This window comes from Schistocerca serialis, chromosome 3 (genome assembly GCF_023864345.2).
Source record: "Schistocerca serialis cubense isolate TAMUIC-IGC-003099 chromosome 3, iqSchSeri2.2, whole genome shotgun sequence".
NCBI lineage: Eukaryota > Metazoa > Arthropoda > Insecta > Orthoptera > Acrididae > Schistocerca > Schistocerca serialis.
The window spans coordinates 68,504,510-68,522,310 of record NC_064640.1 but is presented as its reverse complement, the minus strand read 5'-3'; the positions used below and the strand labels follow the sequence as shown (position 1 = coordinate 68,522,310).

At 46.3% G+C, this 17,801-nt stretch overlaps 1 protein-coding gene across 1 annotated transcript in view; it reads left to right on the top strand.

Annotated features, from left to right (window-relative positions):
• LOC126470681 (uncharacterized) overlaps positions 1-17,801 on the top strand; it is a 990,891-nt gene that overhangs the window by 666,213 nt on the left and 306,877 nt on the right. Inside the window, exon 11 of the mRNA XM_050098681.1 lies at positions 14,666-14,766. Coding sequence (XP_049954638.1) covers positions 14,666-14,766 — 101 coding nt within the window. The remainder of the gene's footprint in view (positions 1-14,665; positions 14,767-17,801) is intronic.

Below are 17,801 nucleotides of genomic sequence, written 5' to 3'. Positions count from 1 at the left end.
GTGTACAAAGTGGTGCGGTAGCGCCACTTTGCAAATGTCAATGGCTAAAAAGGCAGTGCCCAATACGCAGCCGAGTTAAAATAATTTCCTCCCGGCGGGAGGGCGGAGAGGTGGTCATCCAAGGCGCTGGGAGAGGCTTAATGAGCCGAAGCTTATTCCCGTGGACGGAGGACCATTGGCGATGCCAAAGGGACACCACCTCCTAACAGACAGCAATGCAGAGAACATCGGAGGGAATATAGGTACCCGCGGGCTGAGATACGAGGACTGCAGCCTTGGCAGCTGCGTCAGCAGGCCTCGTTTCCTGGCAGACCGACAGACCAGGGACCCACATAAGCATCACACTGGCTCCACGAAGAGTGAGCAAGTGACAGTTTTCCTGGACCCGCTGCACTAAGGGGTGAGTAGTGTACTGCGCACATAGACTTTGGAGGGCACTGAGTGAGTCTGAGCAGAGGACACAACTGGAAAGGATGTGTCGCCGGATGTACTCCGTGGCCTGATACAAGGCAAAGAGCTCGGCTGTAAATACCGAGGAGTGTGCTGGGAGCCGATATCGAAAGACATGGGTGCCAATGACGAACACACACCCGACCCCATGGTCAGCCCGAGAGCCATCAGTGTAGACAAAGGTTCTACCGCGAAGTTCCATGTGAAGGTCGTGAAACTGGAGGCGTAGACCGAGGATGGAGTAGTGTCCTTAGGAAGCAAATGAAGGCCAAGGTTAACAGGGACCGCTTCACGAAGCCAGGGTGGTGAAGCGTTCACACCCACCGGGTAAGTTGCAGGTAGTGTGAAGTTAAGTCGCTGTAGCAAGTGGCGAAAGGGACGATCCCCACACTGATGATCAAAGGAATCATCAAAGGTGGTGGCATAGGACGGGTGGACACGCATGGCAGACAAACGGCGTGCATACCTGCTGAGGAGAAAGTCACTGTGGTAGGACAGTGGGAGTTCAGCAGCTTCAGCATACAGACTCTCAATCGGGCTGGTGTAAAAGGCGCCCGTGGTCGAACGGATGCCATGATGTTGGATAGTGTTGAGACGGCGTAAGAGGTATGGACGTGCAGACGCATGAACAAAGCACCCATAGTGGAGTTTCAAACGGACAAGGGACCGGTACAAACGGAGAAGGGTGGTTCGATCGCCACCCCAGGATGTACCACTGAGGACACTAGATTGAGGGACCGCGTACAGCGGGCTACCAGATAAGACACGTGGGAGGACCAAGAGAGTTTTCTATCGAGCGTGAACCCCAGAAATTTCGTAGTTTCAAAGAACGGAAGGGCAACAGGCCCAAGATGTAGAGATGGTGGGAGAAACCATTTGCGCCGCCAGAAATTCATACAGACGGAAAAAGCGAAAGACATTGTCGGTGCTCCAGGAGTAAAGACGATCAAGACAGCGCTGAAGATGCCGCTCAGAGAGACAGGCCCGTGGAGAACTGCAATAGATGGCAAAATCGTCTACAAAAAGAGAGCCGGTGATGCCCGGCGGGTGACAGGCCATTATAGGGTTAATGGTGATAGCAAAGAGGATGACGCTCGGTACTCAACCCTGAAGCACAACATTTTCCTGGATAAAGCTGTCCGACAAGGCACTACCCACACGCACCTTGAAAACTTGGATTTGTAAAAATGCCCAAAGAAAACAGGGCAGGCGCCCACGAAAGCCCAACGTGTAAACAGTACGGGGGATACCAGTTCTCCAGCAGGTGTCGTAGGCCTTCTCCAAATCGAAAAACACGGCCACAGTCTGGGATTTCCGCAGAAAACCATTCATGACGTGGGTGAACAAAGTAATGAGATGGTCAACTGCAGAACGCCACGCTCGAAATCCACACTGTGCATTCGTTAGTAAACATCGAGACTCGAGCCACCACACCAGCCGGGCATCACCTTGCAAACGCAGCTAGTGGCTAGAGAAAAGGTTTTTGTCCTTGCCGGGCTTAGGTATGGGTACGACGGTGGCTTCACGCCAGCGTCCGGGAAATATGCCGTCTGCCCAGATGCGGTTGTACGTGTTAAGCATAAAGTGCCTGCCCGCAAGAGAAAGGTGCTGCAACATCGGAATGTGGATAGCGTCCGGCCCTGGGGAGGAGGATCGAGCTCCCTCGTAGTGAAGGCGGCATTGTAGTACTCACGATTCGGAGAAGAATATCGGCCGAGCGTCCTCCGCTCGTTTCCCATGGAAGAAGGCAGGGTGATAGTGCGAAGAGCTCTAAACTTCCGCAAAATGGTGGCCCAAGGTGTTGGAGATAGCAATAGGGTCCACAATTACATCGTCTGCTACTGTCAGGCCGGATATGGAGAATGGATCTTGGTCCGGAGAGCCGTCGGAAGTTGGCCCACACGACAGAGGAATGGGTGGAACTGTTATAAGAACTAGTGAATGAAAGCTAGCTAGCTCGTTTGTTATCCCGAAGGACGCGACGACACTTTGTACGCATCTGTTTATAACGAATGCAGTTTGCCATCGTAGGATGACGGTTAGAAACGCGGAGAGCATGTCTCCGTGCGCGAATTGCTACGCGGCATGCCTCAGTCCACCAAGGGACTGGAACACGACGTGGTAAAGATGAAGTCTAAGGATAACGTTGGTGAGATAGTCAACCTGGTCATTTCAGCTGGGGAAATATTGTTCTTCGAAGGTCGCCAGAGAGGCGTAAAGCTGCCAGTCAGCCTTAGTAAGCTGTCATTTGGGCTTGCATGCGGATGGAGTGGGAGTCAGCAAACGGAGAGCAGATGGGAAAGGGTCGTTCGGGTAGGTGTGGGAAAGAACGGACCACTCAAGATGATGGGCAAGCTGGGCAGTGTGAAAGAATAGGTCCAAATGGGAATAGGTGTGCGAAGTGTCAGAAGGAAAGTGGGTGCTCCAGTGTTAAGGCAGAAGAGGTTGAGTTGGCTAAGAAGGTCAGCCAAGACAGCACCTCTCTGACAGGTCCTGGGAGAACCCCAGAGGGGATGACGCGCATTAAAGTCACTGAGTAGCAAAAACGGGGGAGGTAGCTGCCCAATAAGCTGAAGGAAGTCTGCCTGGTGACATCAAATGACAGAGGTACATAAATGGTACAGAGAGAGAAAGTCAGGTGGGGAAGGAAAAGGCGAACTGCAACAGCTTGAAGACGGGTAGTGAGGGAGATCGATTGACTATGGTCATCACGAATGAGCAGCATGAGGCCCCCATAAGACGGAATGCCGACCTCAGGGGGAAGGTCAAAACGAATCTGTAAGTAATGTGGAAGCTCAAAGCGGTCGTGAGGCACAATTTCGTTTCCTGAAGGCAGAGTAAAAGGGGATGCGGCAATGCTAAAATCCTCTTTGTTGAACCGAAGGCCGCGAACGTTCCATTGGAGGACAGTCATGACGATGAAGAGATGGAGGGGTGTCACCTCGGCGGCCGCCGAGTGATGGCCGGTGTAGAGCCGCTACTACAGGGCACGGGAGCAGAAGGATCCTGTTCCATGAGGTCCACAGAAGCATCAGCTTGCTTGTGCGGTCGGTCCATGGAGTCCAACGCTGGAAAACGGTTGGTGGTGTGCACCGGCGATACAGAGCCTGACCGGGCTAAGGTAGCACGTGGCGACACCGTCGAACAGGATCTTATTGGTGAAGGAGAAGACCGTTTGCCTTTAGCGGACTTCTTCGAGCCTTTCCGGTTAGAGGAAGACTCGGCTGTTGTTTGGCTAGAGGGATGGAGGAAGTCTTCACGGGAGTACTCCTCCTGTCCTTTCCTGCTTACTGGTTGTGTAGTCTGTGGCTTCGTCACGTGATGCGAGAGTTTGACGGCTTATTGCACAGCCGGAAGAGGGTATAGCATTGCTATCTTGACACTGGGCTGTTTCACAACCTCCAAATTTGAGGTCGCACGTCTGTGTGGCCATGTCCTTCATGGGGCAAAGGGTAAAAAGAACAGAAATAGGTGCCAGACGGGAGAACACAGTGTTTGCGACTAGCCAATAACTTGCGAGCTACCTGGTAAGGCACTTTTTCCTTTACCCGAATCTCATGGATAGCCCGATCATATAGATACACGGGACAGTCCCGAGAGGAGGTGGCATGGCACCATTGCAGTTGCTGCAGCGGTGAGAAGGAGGCGGACAATCGCTCTTGTGTGCATCCCTGCCACAGATTACACATTTGGATGCGTGTCGACAAGATGTTCTAGTGTGGCTAAAATGATGACATTGGTAGCAGCGCATCGGGTTCGAAATGTAAGACCGCACTGTGATAATTTCGTAGCCTGCTTTAAGCTTGAACGGCAGCACCACCCTATCAAAGGTGAGGAAAAGAGTCTAGGTGGGCACTAAGGAGGAATCTACCTTTTTCATTACACGATGAACAGCAGTGACACCCTGATAAGAGAGGTAAGATTGGATTTTGGCCTCGGTTAGACAGGCGAACAGCCTGGTGCAAATTACACCACAGGAAGAATTCAAAGTTTCTATAGGCTTCGACATGAACAGGGTAGCCATGGAGAAGCGAGGCAGCAAGCAGGTGTTGTGTTTGAGAAGTGCCATTCCGTAAACGAGAGCAGGATTTCACAGGGCCAGCAACTGCATTAACACCTTTCTTAATAATAAACGGATTGACAATGGCGAATAACTGACCGGCTTCAGTACATGAGACCACAAGGAACCGTGGTGCATTGGGAAGGGTCTTCAAATCAATAACCTCATTACATTTACATTTTGTAGACATCGATTGGGAAGATGAGTGACTCATTGCGAGAAATTCCTCCATGATTGCCAGCGTATCTGATGGTGGGCTCCTTCCAACTGGCGTCTCCCTTCACAAGGGGGCACACCCACCTTAGGTGACTGTGCACATCTCAGGTCATACCTCCCGAACATCTGACAGAGAGACCAGTCGGAAATTTTGGAAGGTTGCAGCTCAGGCAATCACCCCTCCCTGGACTTGGCCTCTACCACGGGGTACATGTGAACCCTGCTTGTCGACCCAGGGCTGGGAATTACTCGTTACCCAGTCACCTATTACGCTTTATACGCATGGGCCAGCCTTCAGAAGCGCACAGGGAAGAAGAAGAAAAAAGAGGATCCTCATACAAAGAAAGGAAAAGGGAGCCAAAAATAAAGGTGAGACTGTTCGTAAGTCAGTGACAGAATGCAGAACATTCCCAATAAATCCCCAGACATGTTCCCCAAGGGAGGGAAAAATAGAATAGCAAGAGGATAGACATGCAGCACGGAAAGGAAAAATGCTGCAAAGGCTGGGGCCACGTGGTAGTTAAGCACGAACCCGCCAAAGAGTGGCGAGCCCCTGGGGGAGGTGGTGGTGGGTTGAGTGCCAGTGCAAAGTGCCAAGTGATTGGAAAAAAGCACATGTGACTCCTGTATATAAGAAAATTAAAAGGACGGATCCGCAAACTTACAGACCACTATCCTTAACAGCGTTTTGCTGCGGAATTCTAGTGCATATTCTGAATTCGACTGCAATAAATTTCCTAGAGACGAAAAGCTCAAGTCCCCACGAATCAGCACAGCTTTGGAAAGCATTGCTCGTGCGAAGCCCACTGTGCTCTTTTCTCACATGATATATTGCGAACTATGGATGAAGGGCAAATGGCAGATTTCTGTATTTCTACATTTCCGAAAGCATTCGACACGGCACCCCACGGCAGACTGTTACGAAGGTACGTGCATACAGAATAGGGTCCCAGATGCTGTATGTGACTGGCTCCAAGACTTCTTAAGAAATAGAACCCAGTATTTTGTCCTCGACGGCAGGTGTTCATAGGAGATAGGAGTAACATCAGGAGTGCCCCATGAAATATGATAGGACCGTTGCTATTTTCTATATACGTAAATGATCTGGCAGACGGGGTGGGCAGCAATCTGCTGTTGTTCGCTGATGATGCTGTGGTGTACAGGAAGGTGTCGAAGATAACTGACTGTAGGTTGATACTAGATGACCTAGACAAGATTTCTAATTGAGTGACGAACGGTAACTGGCTCTTAATGTAGAAAAATGTAAGTTAATGCGGATAAATAGGAAAATCAAACCCGTAATGTTTGGATACAGCATTAGTAGTGTCCTGCTTCACACAGTCACGTAGTTTAAATATCTGTGCTAACGTTGCGAAACTATATGCAGTGGAACTAGCATGTGAGGATTGTGATAGAGAACGCGAATGGTCGACTTCGCTTTATTGGGAGAATTTTAGGAAAGTGTTGGTCATCTGTAAAGGAGACCGCATATAGGACGCTCGTGCGACCTGTTTTGTAGTATTGTTCGAATATTTGGGATCCGCACCAGGTCAAATTGAAAGAAGACTCTCGAATCAATTCAGAAGCGAGTTGCTCGATTTGTAACCGGTAGGTTCGATCAGCATGTAAGTACTACGGATATGCTTCGGAAGCTCAAATGGGAATCCCTGTAGTGAAGAAGACATTCATTTCGAACAACACTACTGAGAAAGTTCAGAGAACCGGCATCTAAAGCTGACAACAGAACTATCCTATTGCCACCAACATACATTTCGCGTAGGGACCACGAAATAAGACACAAGAAATCAGGTCTCATACTGAGGCATATAGATAGCAGTTTTTCCCTCGCTCTATCTGCGAGTGGAAAACGACTAGTTGTGGTAAAGGTTACCCCCCACCACGCACCTTATGGTGGCTTGAGGAGTGTATACGCCGATGAAAAACATCTCTACACACATCATCATATCATCATATGTTTACAATATGAGGGGGGGGGGGGGGGGGGGGGGAGACATAGTTCAACAGTACGTTAATTCTGACACAACTACTCAGTAGCGGTCCCTTAATACACGCTGATGCAAGAAAAATCGACATAGTAGTAAACATAATCGAACACAGCCCGATTCCAAAAGATGAGGAGCAATATGGTACAGGGAGTGGAGAACACTCAATTCATTTGCATACAGATACATACAGGAGCCCAACAACATTTACATTTACAATTTTCTCCACTTCGGGTGATAAGAGAGGAATCGGGAGTGTCAGGGGCACCATCAGGCCTGGCGAGACGTACCCATGACCAAGTGAAAGAGAACGAACATACAGAAATCACAAATTAAGAGTAATTTTCATACAAGTAGGTACCCATAATACTCAGAATTACGCGTCCTATGACACAATTTGGAACATTTACCCGCAGAAAGCAGTCCATAATACGAATGGATCACTTATACAAGTGTCCAATACTAACAGTGCCCAATGGAAGAATGCCAGAAGGCGCTCTAATCGATAATGTCCACCACGCATTCAGTGGTTGGGAAGTTCACGTTAGAGCAGAGGTGTATTGCCAACCAAGTTCCAGTTTTGTACTAGACTGACTTCCGTCTCTCTGGTTCCTGCGCTTCGCATCTATGAATTTCAGTTATTACTAAGATCCCACAGCCCTATGAACTCTCGACATAGTGGAGGCAACTTCAAGATACCTTCATTCTCACGTCTACCTACTCACACACATTTATAGGGTAAAGTGGGAGTCAAACGGTCTATGCAGAGGTGAATAAATAAGTAAAAACGCTCCTCCCTTTTTCAGAGGCTACATGTCGCAGCGACGGAGTGAAATGTCAAACAGAGTAACATTGCCAAGATCCTAGGGCCAGATTTGCTCCTAAAATTCATGAAACGGATTCAACTGGCCCGATTCAGACTGTACAACTTGACAACCGCCAGTCTCAATGCATGCATTAGAATGCCATGTGAAATGTTGTTTTTCTCCCGTCAATATCCCTGTGGTCTGTTTCACGATGAAACAAGAAACTAGCACCCGTCTAATCAGTATCTCTTCAGTTTCTATTGGGGTTTCATGTACCAGCGACTTCATATGATCCCATCGGGAAAACGTTTGTGGTAGTGTGATCCAATAACGGTGGTGACCGTGGGACAGTTTCCAATAGAAACTACGAGGGCACCTATTGCCCAAGCACTGACTGACATTAATGTCGAAGTGGCATGCACCGTCGTGTTGAAACCATATTCTCTTCGGGACAACAAGAGGTTACTGTCTCCACCAACTGTGGTAGCAAATTTCAAATAATTTCAGGAAATGTGCTCCAGTTAAACGAGGGGACGGCATATAAGGTCCTCATCCTTGATCCTGCACGATCCTAGCTCACAAAGTGATAGGCAATTGTTGTTAGTGACCTGAGACAAGCGTGACATATGAATTTCCATCACTCAACTCCTTTCGGGTCTTATGGTCTACTGATAAAGTACATGCCCGGAAACCTAAAGGTCTCGGTATCGAAGGCCCACGGAAATTTTCAGCCTTCGATTAATTTAGGCTTCATCTCTCAACTATGTCACGAGTCACCAGGAACGGCATGTGGTTTGAAATCCATGCTGAACTGTAGGTCTCCTTTTCCCACTTGGATAAGTGGACTAGATTAAGTATACACAAGTGACAAAGTGGCGTCCAATTTAAAGACTTGCACCCAGCCGTTTAGTCACACAAAACTGTTATTATTCCAGACATGGTTATTGCCACAGCTGAACCACCATCATAGCTGGAAGAGGATTCATTCGTGAAAAACACAAAAAGGAGCAAATTCTGCATTGCAGTACTGCCCTGAATAATCTATTAACAGCACCGAACTCTGAGTTCAAAATCGCTTAACAATATTGTTTCCACACATTGTTTATGACAAACATTTATTTGCTGCTGCGCCAGTACTGTTCACACCATATTCGTCCAAATATGCATTACACAGTCACGTTGACAGGTTCTTATCAGTGGATGTTCTCCCACAAACACCCCAGGGGGTCACATTTCTTTTGTGAGTACGTATTTGGCCAACATGGAACCCTTGCACCGCTACTTCCCTTTGTGAACTGCAAGTACATCCTTCTACTATTCTTTTTCTTCCCTCTGCAGGCCGGCCGCGGTGGTCTAGCGGTTCTAGGCGCTCAGTCCGGAACCGCGCGACTGCTACGGTCGCAGGTTCGAATCCTGCCTCGGGCATGGATGTGTGTGATGTCCTTAGGTTAGTTAGGTTTAAGTAGTTCTAAGTTCTAGGGGACTGATGACCACAGATGTTAAGTCCGATAGTGCTCAGAGCCATTTGAGCCATTTGAGCGCTCTGCAGGTCACCCACCGTGGTGTACATTCCACCTTTTTTGCCTTTTGCGTATTTTCACTCTTTCTTTCTGGCACAAGTAATACACCCAAAACCCAACAAGGTACCCATTGTGCAGGTTGTTAAGTACCTGTACAGTGGTAGCCCCTGACCATGCAGGGATCGCACTATTTGGGCCTCAGCTGGAAGCTACCCGTGTATGCCGAGGTCTACATGCCCATCATGGCTAGGGCACAGGGCTCCAGGCAGTGGTTACGTAGGCAGGTAACCATTGCTGTGGCTGGGTGGCGCATGTAGGGACAGCCCACATTCGGAGTGGGTGGCACCAAGGCGGATGACTCGCAAATGAAGCGGCTCAAACTTTCTTCTTTTAGTGTCTGCGCGGCATCAGTAGTCTCTTCTGAAGGAAAGGATTACTACAGTGAAGAGAGATCAAATCCCACAATTCTTCCTTGCCAGGCTACACCGTGGGAGGAACGTAGGGCTAAGAAATAAGGGGAGAAATGCTACCCACAATACTTACTTTGCTTTAGGACCGATGGGGATTCCTGTTTGGTCACAAAGCCATTATTCTTCGCTGAACACCTTGATGACAGGTTTGGAGAAGTAGCAGCGATTTTAAGAATGAAAAGTGATTCAGTTCTGATTAAAATGGCATCCCATGCTCAGTTGCAGGCGCTGCTCGCCTGTGTCATACTGGGGGACATTCTTGTAACTATCGCCCCTCATGGTATAGGGTATCGTCTTCCACTACGACTTTCTTTTACAGATCAATGACGAGTTACGTGCCGATTTGGAGTGTCTACATTTTGTCCCTTGTGCATGGACCAAAGGATAATAGTGTTAACTCTGGGGACTTCGTCTTGGCTACCGAAGGTGACTCGTTACCTGAAAAGGTCAAAGGTGATAGCGTATTAATGCGCTGTGATACCGTATATTCCACGTTCCATGAGGTGCTTCGGCTACATGAGTTTTTGGCACATGTCTTCACATTGTAACGCCAGCCCCATCTTAGGCATTGTATCAATTGCACTTGAATGCTCCATGTGCCCCTCCCCCTTTCTGTGTCAACTGTGGGAAACATCATTCCCCACTGTTCACTGGACAGCATCATCTTCCAAATAGAAAATAAAATCCAAGAAAAGAAAACTCTTGACTCTCACATATCACGAGGCCCTTCGCGCCTTCTACGCTGCGCCTTCAGGGCCACTTGACTACACCGACTCCTCTTGTAATTGGGAGTCCTCGTCCTACGGTTACCCCTACACCCACGTTGGGGGCGTTGACTCCCCACCCATAGTGGTTGCCAATTCCTAATCCCCAGCTCCTCTGGTGTTTCTCACTAAGAAGAGGTCCCTTGAGACCCTCCCCTCCCAGGATTCTGTTGATCTGCAACTAGATACCAGCCAATGTCTGAAGGAATCACGGGTTGCTGGTCGTAGAGCCCAGAAAACCGACAGCATGATCCTCCAGTGAAACTGAAGCGGTTTCCTCTGCCACCTGGCTGAGCTACGATATCTCTTGGGCTCTTTCCCTGATTTCTGTGTCTTCATCCAGAAATCTTGGTTCCCAGCATTGCAAACTCTACCGTCCGTGGCCATCGGGGATAGTTTAAGAATCGAGCTAACTGTGACAGAGCAGTGGACGAAGTTTGCACATACGGTTTGGACTCTGTCTACAGTGAACACATATCAATCGATACTATTATAGAGGCTGTGGCTGTTCGTATAAGGACGTCTCTGGATTTTACCATCTTTGATGTTAATTTCCTTCCGATGGTGAAGTGTCTCAGAACGCATTGTCTGCACTGAGTTATACGATCTATCCATCTAAGCTTAAGCTTTCCTTTATAGCACCATATTTCCAACGCTTCATTTCTCTTCTTATCTGAACTGTGAACTGCTTATTGTGCATGTTTCATTTCCATACAAGGATCCACTCCAGACAAATAACTTCAGAAAAGACCATCTAACATTTAAATTTATTTTAGAAGTTAACGAACTCCTGTTTTTCAGATTTTGTTGTCATTTCCAGTCAGCATTTTATATCCTCTCAACTTCGCTCATCCAAATAGTTTTAACTGCCTAATTAGTTTTTACTGCCCAAATAAGTTTATTTTCTCATTTCCTACTCTAATTCCTTCAGCATCGCCTGATTCAATTCAGTTTACACTCCATTATACTTGTTTTACTTTTGTTGTTGTTCATATTATTCAGTAATCTCTTTTCAAGGCAGCATCCATTCTGGTCAACTGTTGTTCCAGTCCTCCGCCGTCTCTGACAGAATTGCACTATCATAGGCAAACCTCAAAGTTTTTATTTCTTCCCCATGAACTCTATTTCAATTTCCCAATTTCTCCTTGGTTTTCTTTACTGCCTGTTCAATGTACAGATTAAATAACATTGTGAATAGGTTACAACCCTGTTGTACTCCCTCCTCAATTACAGCTTCCCTTTCATGTCCTTCGACTGTCACAGCTGCAGGTTTCCGACAAGTTGTAAATGATCTTTCGGACCCTGTATTTTATGCTTGCTACCTTCAGAATTTCCAAGAGTATAGTCCAGTCAGCACTGTCGAAAGCTTTCTTTACATCTTTTCTATTAACGTAGCATTGCGTTTCTGTAGCCTGCCTTCCAGGTTAAAGGATCTTCTATATTTTTTGTATTAATCGAAACTGGTGAGGGCCTAGACTGACGAGCAACATTCGGAATTTAGTCGTGGTATCTGTTCGTCTTCTAGCTATTTTTATGTGGTCGAGCCACTGTTAGTCGTTTCGGACTGTTACTCTCTCATGTTTTACGACTGTGACTGTTTCCACTGATTTGTAGCCTAATCGGTCTTTCCGCCTATTTATGCTTCTACAGCTGATCATTTCTCCCCCTTAAGAACGAATTTATGGCTTCTGTCTTCTAGGAAGTACTGAGTACAGTCACAAAACGGATCTGATACCACATAAATTCGTAATCTGTGCACTAGAAGAGAGAGAGACATTATATCGAAAGCTGTTTCTGAACGACGTATTTCGTCCATAATTATTCGAAAGAGTAATCACCTGAGACTGACGTCTGTAATATGGCACATACGGTTCACATCTATTTCATGTAACGTCTCTGGAAGTAAAAATAAAAGTGTATGCTTAAGGTGGTGATAATACACTACGAGCCATTAAATTTGCTACACCAATAGGAAATGCAGATGATAAACGGGTATTCATTGGACAAATATATTACCCTAGAACTGACATGTGATTACATGTACACGCAATTTGGATGCATAGATCCTGAGAAATCAGTACCCAGAACAACCACCTCTGGCCGTAATAACGGCCTTGATACGCCTGGACATTGAATCAAACACAGCTTGGACGGCGTGTACAGGTACAGCTGCCCATGCAGCCTCAACACGATACCACAGTTCATCAAGAGTAATGACTGCCGTATTGTGACGAGCCAGTTGCTCGGCCACCATTGACCAGACGTTTTCAGTTGGTGGGAGATCTGGAGAATGTGCTGGCCAGGGCAGCAGTCGAACAGGACCTGCAACATGCGGTCGTGCATTATCCTGCTGAAATGTAGGGTTTCGCAGGGATCGAAACAAGGGTAGAACCACATCTGAAATGTACCGTCCACTGTTCAAAGTGACGTCAATGCGAACAAGAGGTGACCGAAACGTGTAACCAATGGCACCTCATACCATGACGCCGGGTGATGCGCCAGTATGGCAATGACGAATACACGCCTCCAATGTGCATTCATTGCAATATCTCCAAACACGGATGCGACCATCATGATGCTGTAAACAGAACCTGGATTCATCCGAAAAATTGACGTTTTTTCATTCTTGCACCCAGGTTCGTCGTTGAGTACACCATCGCAGGTGCTCCTGTCTGTGATGCAGCTTCAAGGGTAGCCGCAGCCATGGTCTCCGAGCTGATAGTCCATGTTGGTGCAAACGGCGTCGAACTATTCGTGCAGATGTCTTGCAAACGTCCCTATGCGTTGACTCAGGAATCGAGACGTGGCTGCACGAACCGTTACAGCCATGCGGATAAGACGCGTGTCATCTCGACTGCTAGTGATACGAGGCCGTTGGGATCCAGCACGGCGTTCTGTATTGCCCTCCTGAACCCACTGATTCCAATCGACTAATCCAATCGACAATCGAGTAACAGTCATTGGATCTCGACCAACGCGAGCAGCAATGTCGCGATACGATAAACCGAAATCGCGATAGGCTACAATCCGACCTTTATCAAAGTCGGAAACGTGATGGTACGCATTTCTCCTCCGTACGCGAGGCATCACAACAATGTTTCACCAGGCAACGCCGGTCAACTGCTGTTTGTGTATGAGAAATCGGTTGGAAACTTTCCTCATGTCAGCACGTTGTAGGTTTCGCCTCCGGCGCCAACCTTGTGTGAATACTCTGCAAAGCTAATCATTTCCATATCATCCAATAATTCTGTCAATTAATGGGAAACAGAATAACTGCTTGCATAAAGCCAGAGGTGGACCAAAGTTTTATGGACTTGCTCAATTTCGGAAGCTCTTTCTCGTGAATAAATCATCCATTTTTTGACACTGTAGTCATTCGTTTGTCTGTACACGTACATCACATCTACCGATCTCCGTCCAGTTCGGATTGTTCCTTCTTGGTGTGTCACCTACTTGTCTTAGAGCGAATATTCGCCACATCTAAGGACAACTTCCTCTGGTTCATTCGCAAGGAGATAGTATAAACAGAAAATAAATAGGTCGCTTCGCACCCATTAATCAGATTATGATCAACCGGTACAATTTTCTACATTGCTATACAGGCGTAAGACAAGCTAAAGCTTTAATTAACACCGGCTCCCAGGCTTATAGTCGTGTACTCTCGTCCTCAATACGTGTCGTTTGATAAACATCATCCTCATCATCTTTCGGCAATGATATTATATTTAAATGTTTTAATTCGATAAATGAAGCTCCACTCACTAATATCATACTACCTGTAACGCCTGTTCGAAGAAAGTGAGAAAGACAATGTTGGTCGGGTGCTTATAAAGGTTCATTTTAAGTACAAATCTTTGATAAAACAAATAATTAGCAACTGTTTTTCGTATGTATTTTTGTTTTCGGTATTGTAATAGTTTGAGAGTTCTTTATGCTATAGTTCCGTAACTTCACATGTCGTGCGATAATTATGTAGGCTTGTTCAGTACGTAAATGTAATGGTGTTCCAATGCCATAGTGACTAACTTTCCTAAGTATTTGTAAATACGAAAAAATTTCTCACGCAGTTCATTTGATATTTTTTCTGTACTTAGTATATCAATACGTTGTCTCTGCAGCGTTATATATATTTCTTGAAAAACTACAGGAATTACTAAGATAATTTTTTAACAAGTATTTTTCTAAAACTCAAATTCTAAATTTACAAATGTTTAGACCAAGGGCCTGAGGATATTTAGAGGCTGTGATGTCGAACATCACACAAACTTAAATTCATTAACTTTCCACAATCCTCTTTCGAGAATATGAAACTTTTGCGTTGCTCTACACTTGGAGTGGAGGATGGTATTTCAATCCGTGTGTTGCTTGTATTGCAGGAAAGAAGCGGCGGCGGGCCCGGACAGCGGCTCGCACTCCTTGCAAGAGTACACCTACCGGAAGATCACTCCCTGCGACGTCTGTTCCCAGGTACTCAGAGGTAAGTCGCCCTTGCTTTTACAACCTTCGGTCTTGCCCTTCACAACAATTCTACCTCAGCCTGTGCTTTTATAGCTTACGCCGTTCTTTTGATTATCTCTGGCCAGATCTTCCTAGTAAGGATGTTGGGGTTGAATCTGTCCTTACATCTACATCTACATCCATACTCCGCAAGCCACCTGACGGTGTGTGGCGGAGGGTACTTTGAGTACCTCTATCCGTTCTCCCTTCTGTTCCAGTCTCGTATTGTTCGTGGAAAGAAAGATTGTCGGTATGCTATGTCGGTATACTACAGCATCATCCGCAAAAAGCTTCAGTGAACTTCCGATGTTATCCACAAGGTCATTTATGTATATTGTGAATAGCAACGGTCCTCACCCTGGTTATGAACGCTAGGTTGGGCAGGGCAAGGTATGTGACGTCATAATGTTAAATTTATAAATTTAGGAGCAGTCTCGAACGCGAACTACAGTATTACTCACATCTGATATTCGCAACGAGTTGCGAAACGTGAATCAAAGCGATGCAATAAGGCATTCTGTGGTTGGGCCTGAATCGACCAGATGCCTCACTGAAAAATAACTTCCTAAAACATAAGTGGCATATTTTGTGTAATTTGTCTTCGATTCAAACTTCCATGTTTCGAAAATATGAAAGCTTAGTCTGAGGTAAACTTGGATGGTATGGCGCAAATAAAGTCTTTGGTTTACTTACATTTGTCTATGTTGCGAGGAATTGGTTGAGGTCTGCGACTGTATTGCGATATTTACAAGATGACACTAGTTTAGTGTCAGTCACGCTTGTTTTCAAATATTTATTGAAACGTTGCGTTATAGCGACACGCAGCTATCGTCAAATGTTTGTGTGTTATTTGTCCGTCAATTGTATTATTACACATTCACGTGAAGTGCGAAATTTCCTGCCAGAAAGACTAAATTTTGTTAGTAAAAATGTACCTGTGTGAGTACTGTAACTAGCTGGAGGTAAAAGGAGTGGATAAACTAACACTTGGAATAGTCCCTCCCGATTTGCAGTCGTAATAACCGCGACAATTATATCACCATGAAAATCATATTTGTTGAAAATAAAAGCTCTGGATGATTACGAAGGGGTTCTACTTAAATGGTGAACGCAAATTCATCTTACCAATGTCGAATTAATAGACAATGAGCTTCAATAGAAATCATCATTTGACGAAACATAAAAGACAATACTGTGTGCCATACTAGAATTACTTCATACACTTTATAAACTTTAATTAGTATAATAAAAAATATAACGTTCAAAAAGCAGAGCGCGATCCTGTCTGACAGCAACTGCGCTCACCCTACCTGCCTATTTGCGCCAGCTCTACGCTGTGCAGCCTGCATTCTTAGACTCTAAATCTAGGAGCTATTGTTATCAGCAGTTACGGATTTCACTGGTGCATTGCCTCCCTGTAATATTCAGATGCAATATTAACAGGTGTACAGTAGTAAACAAACAAACAAAGAAATAAATAAATGCTATTGTGAGCATGGTATACCCATACACTACGGTGAAGCATGCTAGTTCGAACATTCATTAAAACTGCCTCTAACGTGCCCCTGTATAGATAGTCAAATGACAGGGACGGTGAATGGGTACCTAGCTTCACAGATGGGCACAGGACGTAACACAGCTGGGGAAGCGACGGAGCGGCAAAGCGAGCCATCCGTCTCAACTCGGCGGGATTTTTTCAACTCAAATCAGCGAGACAGCCTGAACGGCCTGTATGTCATACGATCCAGGAGGGCTAAAACGTGCACCGTGCATGATTATATGATTATACACTGAGCAGGCATGGTCGCCATCTTCTTGGGCTTCAGGGACAGAATTTCAGGAATTACCATTAGTCCGATCTCCACGAGCATGCACCAGCGAAGTCCGTAACTGCTGATAATTCAGAAAGAGTACATTTCGCTTTATCTTATCACATTAGTTATACGAGAGCCGCATCATCACCGTCTTCTGTGGGATGTCCGTGCTTGCAATGTAGCGCCATTGTGGTGGCAGCCATTCCAGCTTCCTGCTACTGTTGCATATTCTTGTCCTAGGAATATCGTATTGCGCGTCTTGTACTAAATTCGTATGTCATAATTGGCACGGACACTTCGAAGGGTAGGTTCAGCCTCCTGAAATGAAAAGGTGTTTTCTATCCTTCGCACTCGTGGGCATCCTACGTTCGCGAAGTATGGGCGTTGTGTGTGGTTTAAGGGCAACTATTAAGTGTAAATGACTGTAATGGGTGTGTGTGCAGCGTGGTGTCATGTATGTGTTTGACGATGATACAAGGGAGAGGGTGGAACAGAGTCGCGTCCACTCGCTCACGAGACACTTGAAGATGTTTGGAATTTAATTCAGGGCATTGGCGCAAAGACTGGTGATCAGGAACTTTACACAGCCATCCCTGCTGTCCCCTCTGCTGTAAAGGCAAAGGGAACATTATCAACAGCGCGCAGCATACCCCCCGACCGTAACCCATCCAAATGCTGGCCACACCCGACAGTGCCTAACTTCGGTGATCTGATGGGAACGGTGCATCCACAGCGGCACTGCCGTTCACTCGTGTTTCAGTAATATCCAGGGTGTCCATGTGTGTCCGCAGCTCGTGGTCGTGCGGTAGAGTTCTCGCTTTCCGTGTTCCCGGGTTCGATTCCCGGCGGGGTCAGGAATTTTCTCTGCCTCGTGATGACTGGGTGTTGTGTGATGTCCTTAGGTTAGTTAGGTTTAAGTAGTTCTAAGTTCTAGGGGACTGATGACCATAGATGTTAAGACCCATAGTGATCAGAGCCATTTTTTTGTCCATGTGTCCATAACATCCTGTTATCATTTCAGAAAATTGTAGCTTGGGAACTATTAGAATCGTGGCTTGTTGCAAAACGAAAGAAAGAAAAAACTGCCATGCCAATTTCAATGTGCGCCCATTCGTTGCTCGTAGAACATTTAGGCGACATTAGAGTTCAGCATTGCAGTATCAACAGGTCTTACAGTTTCATTGATTCCTGCACGAAAGGT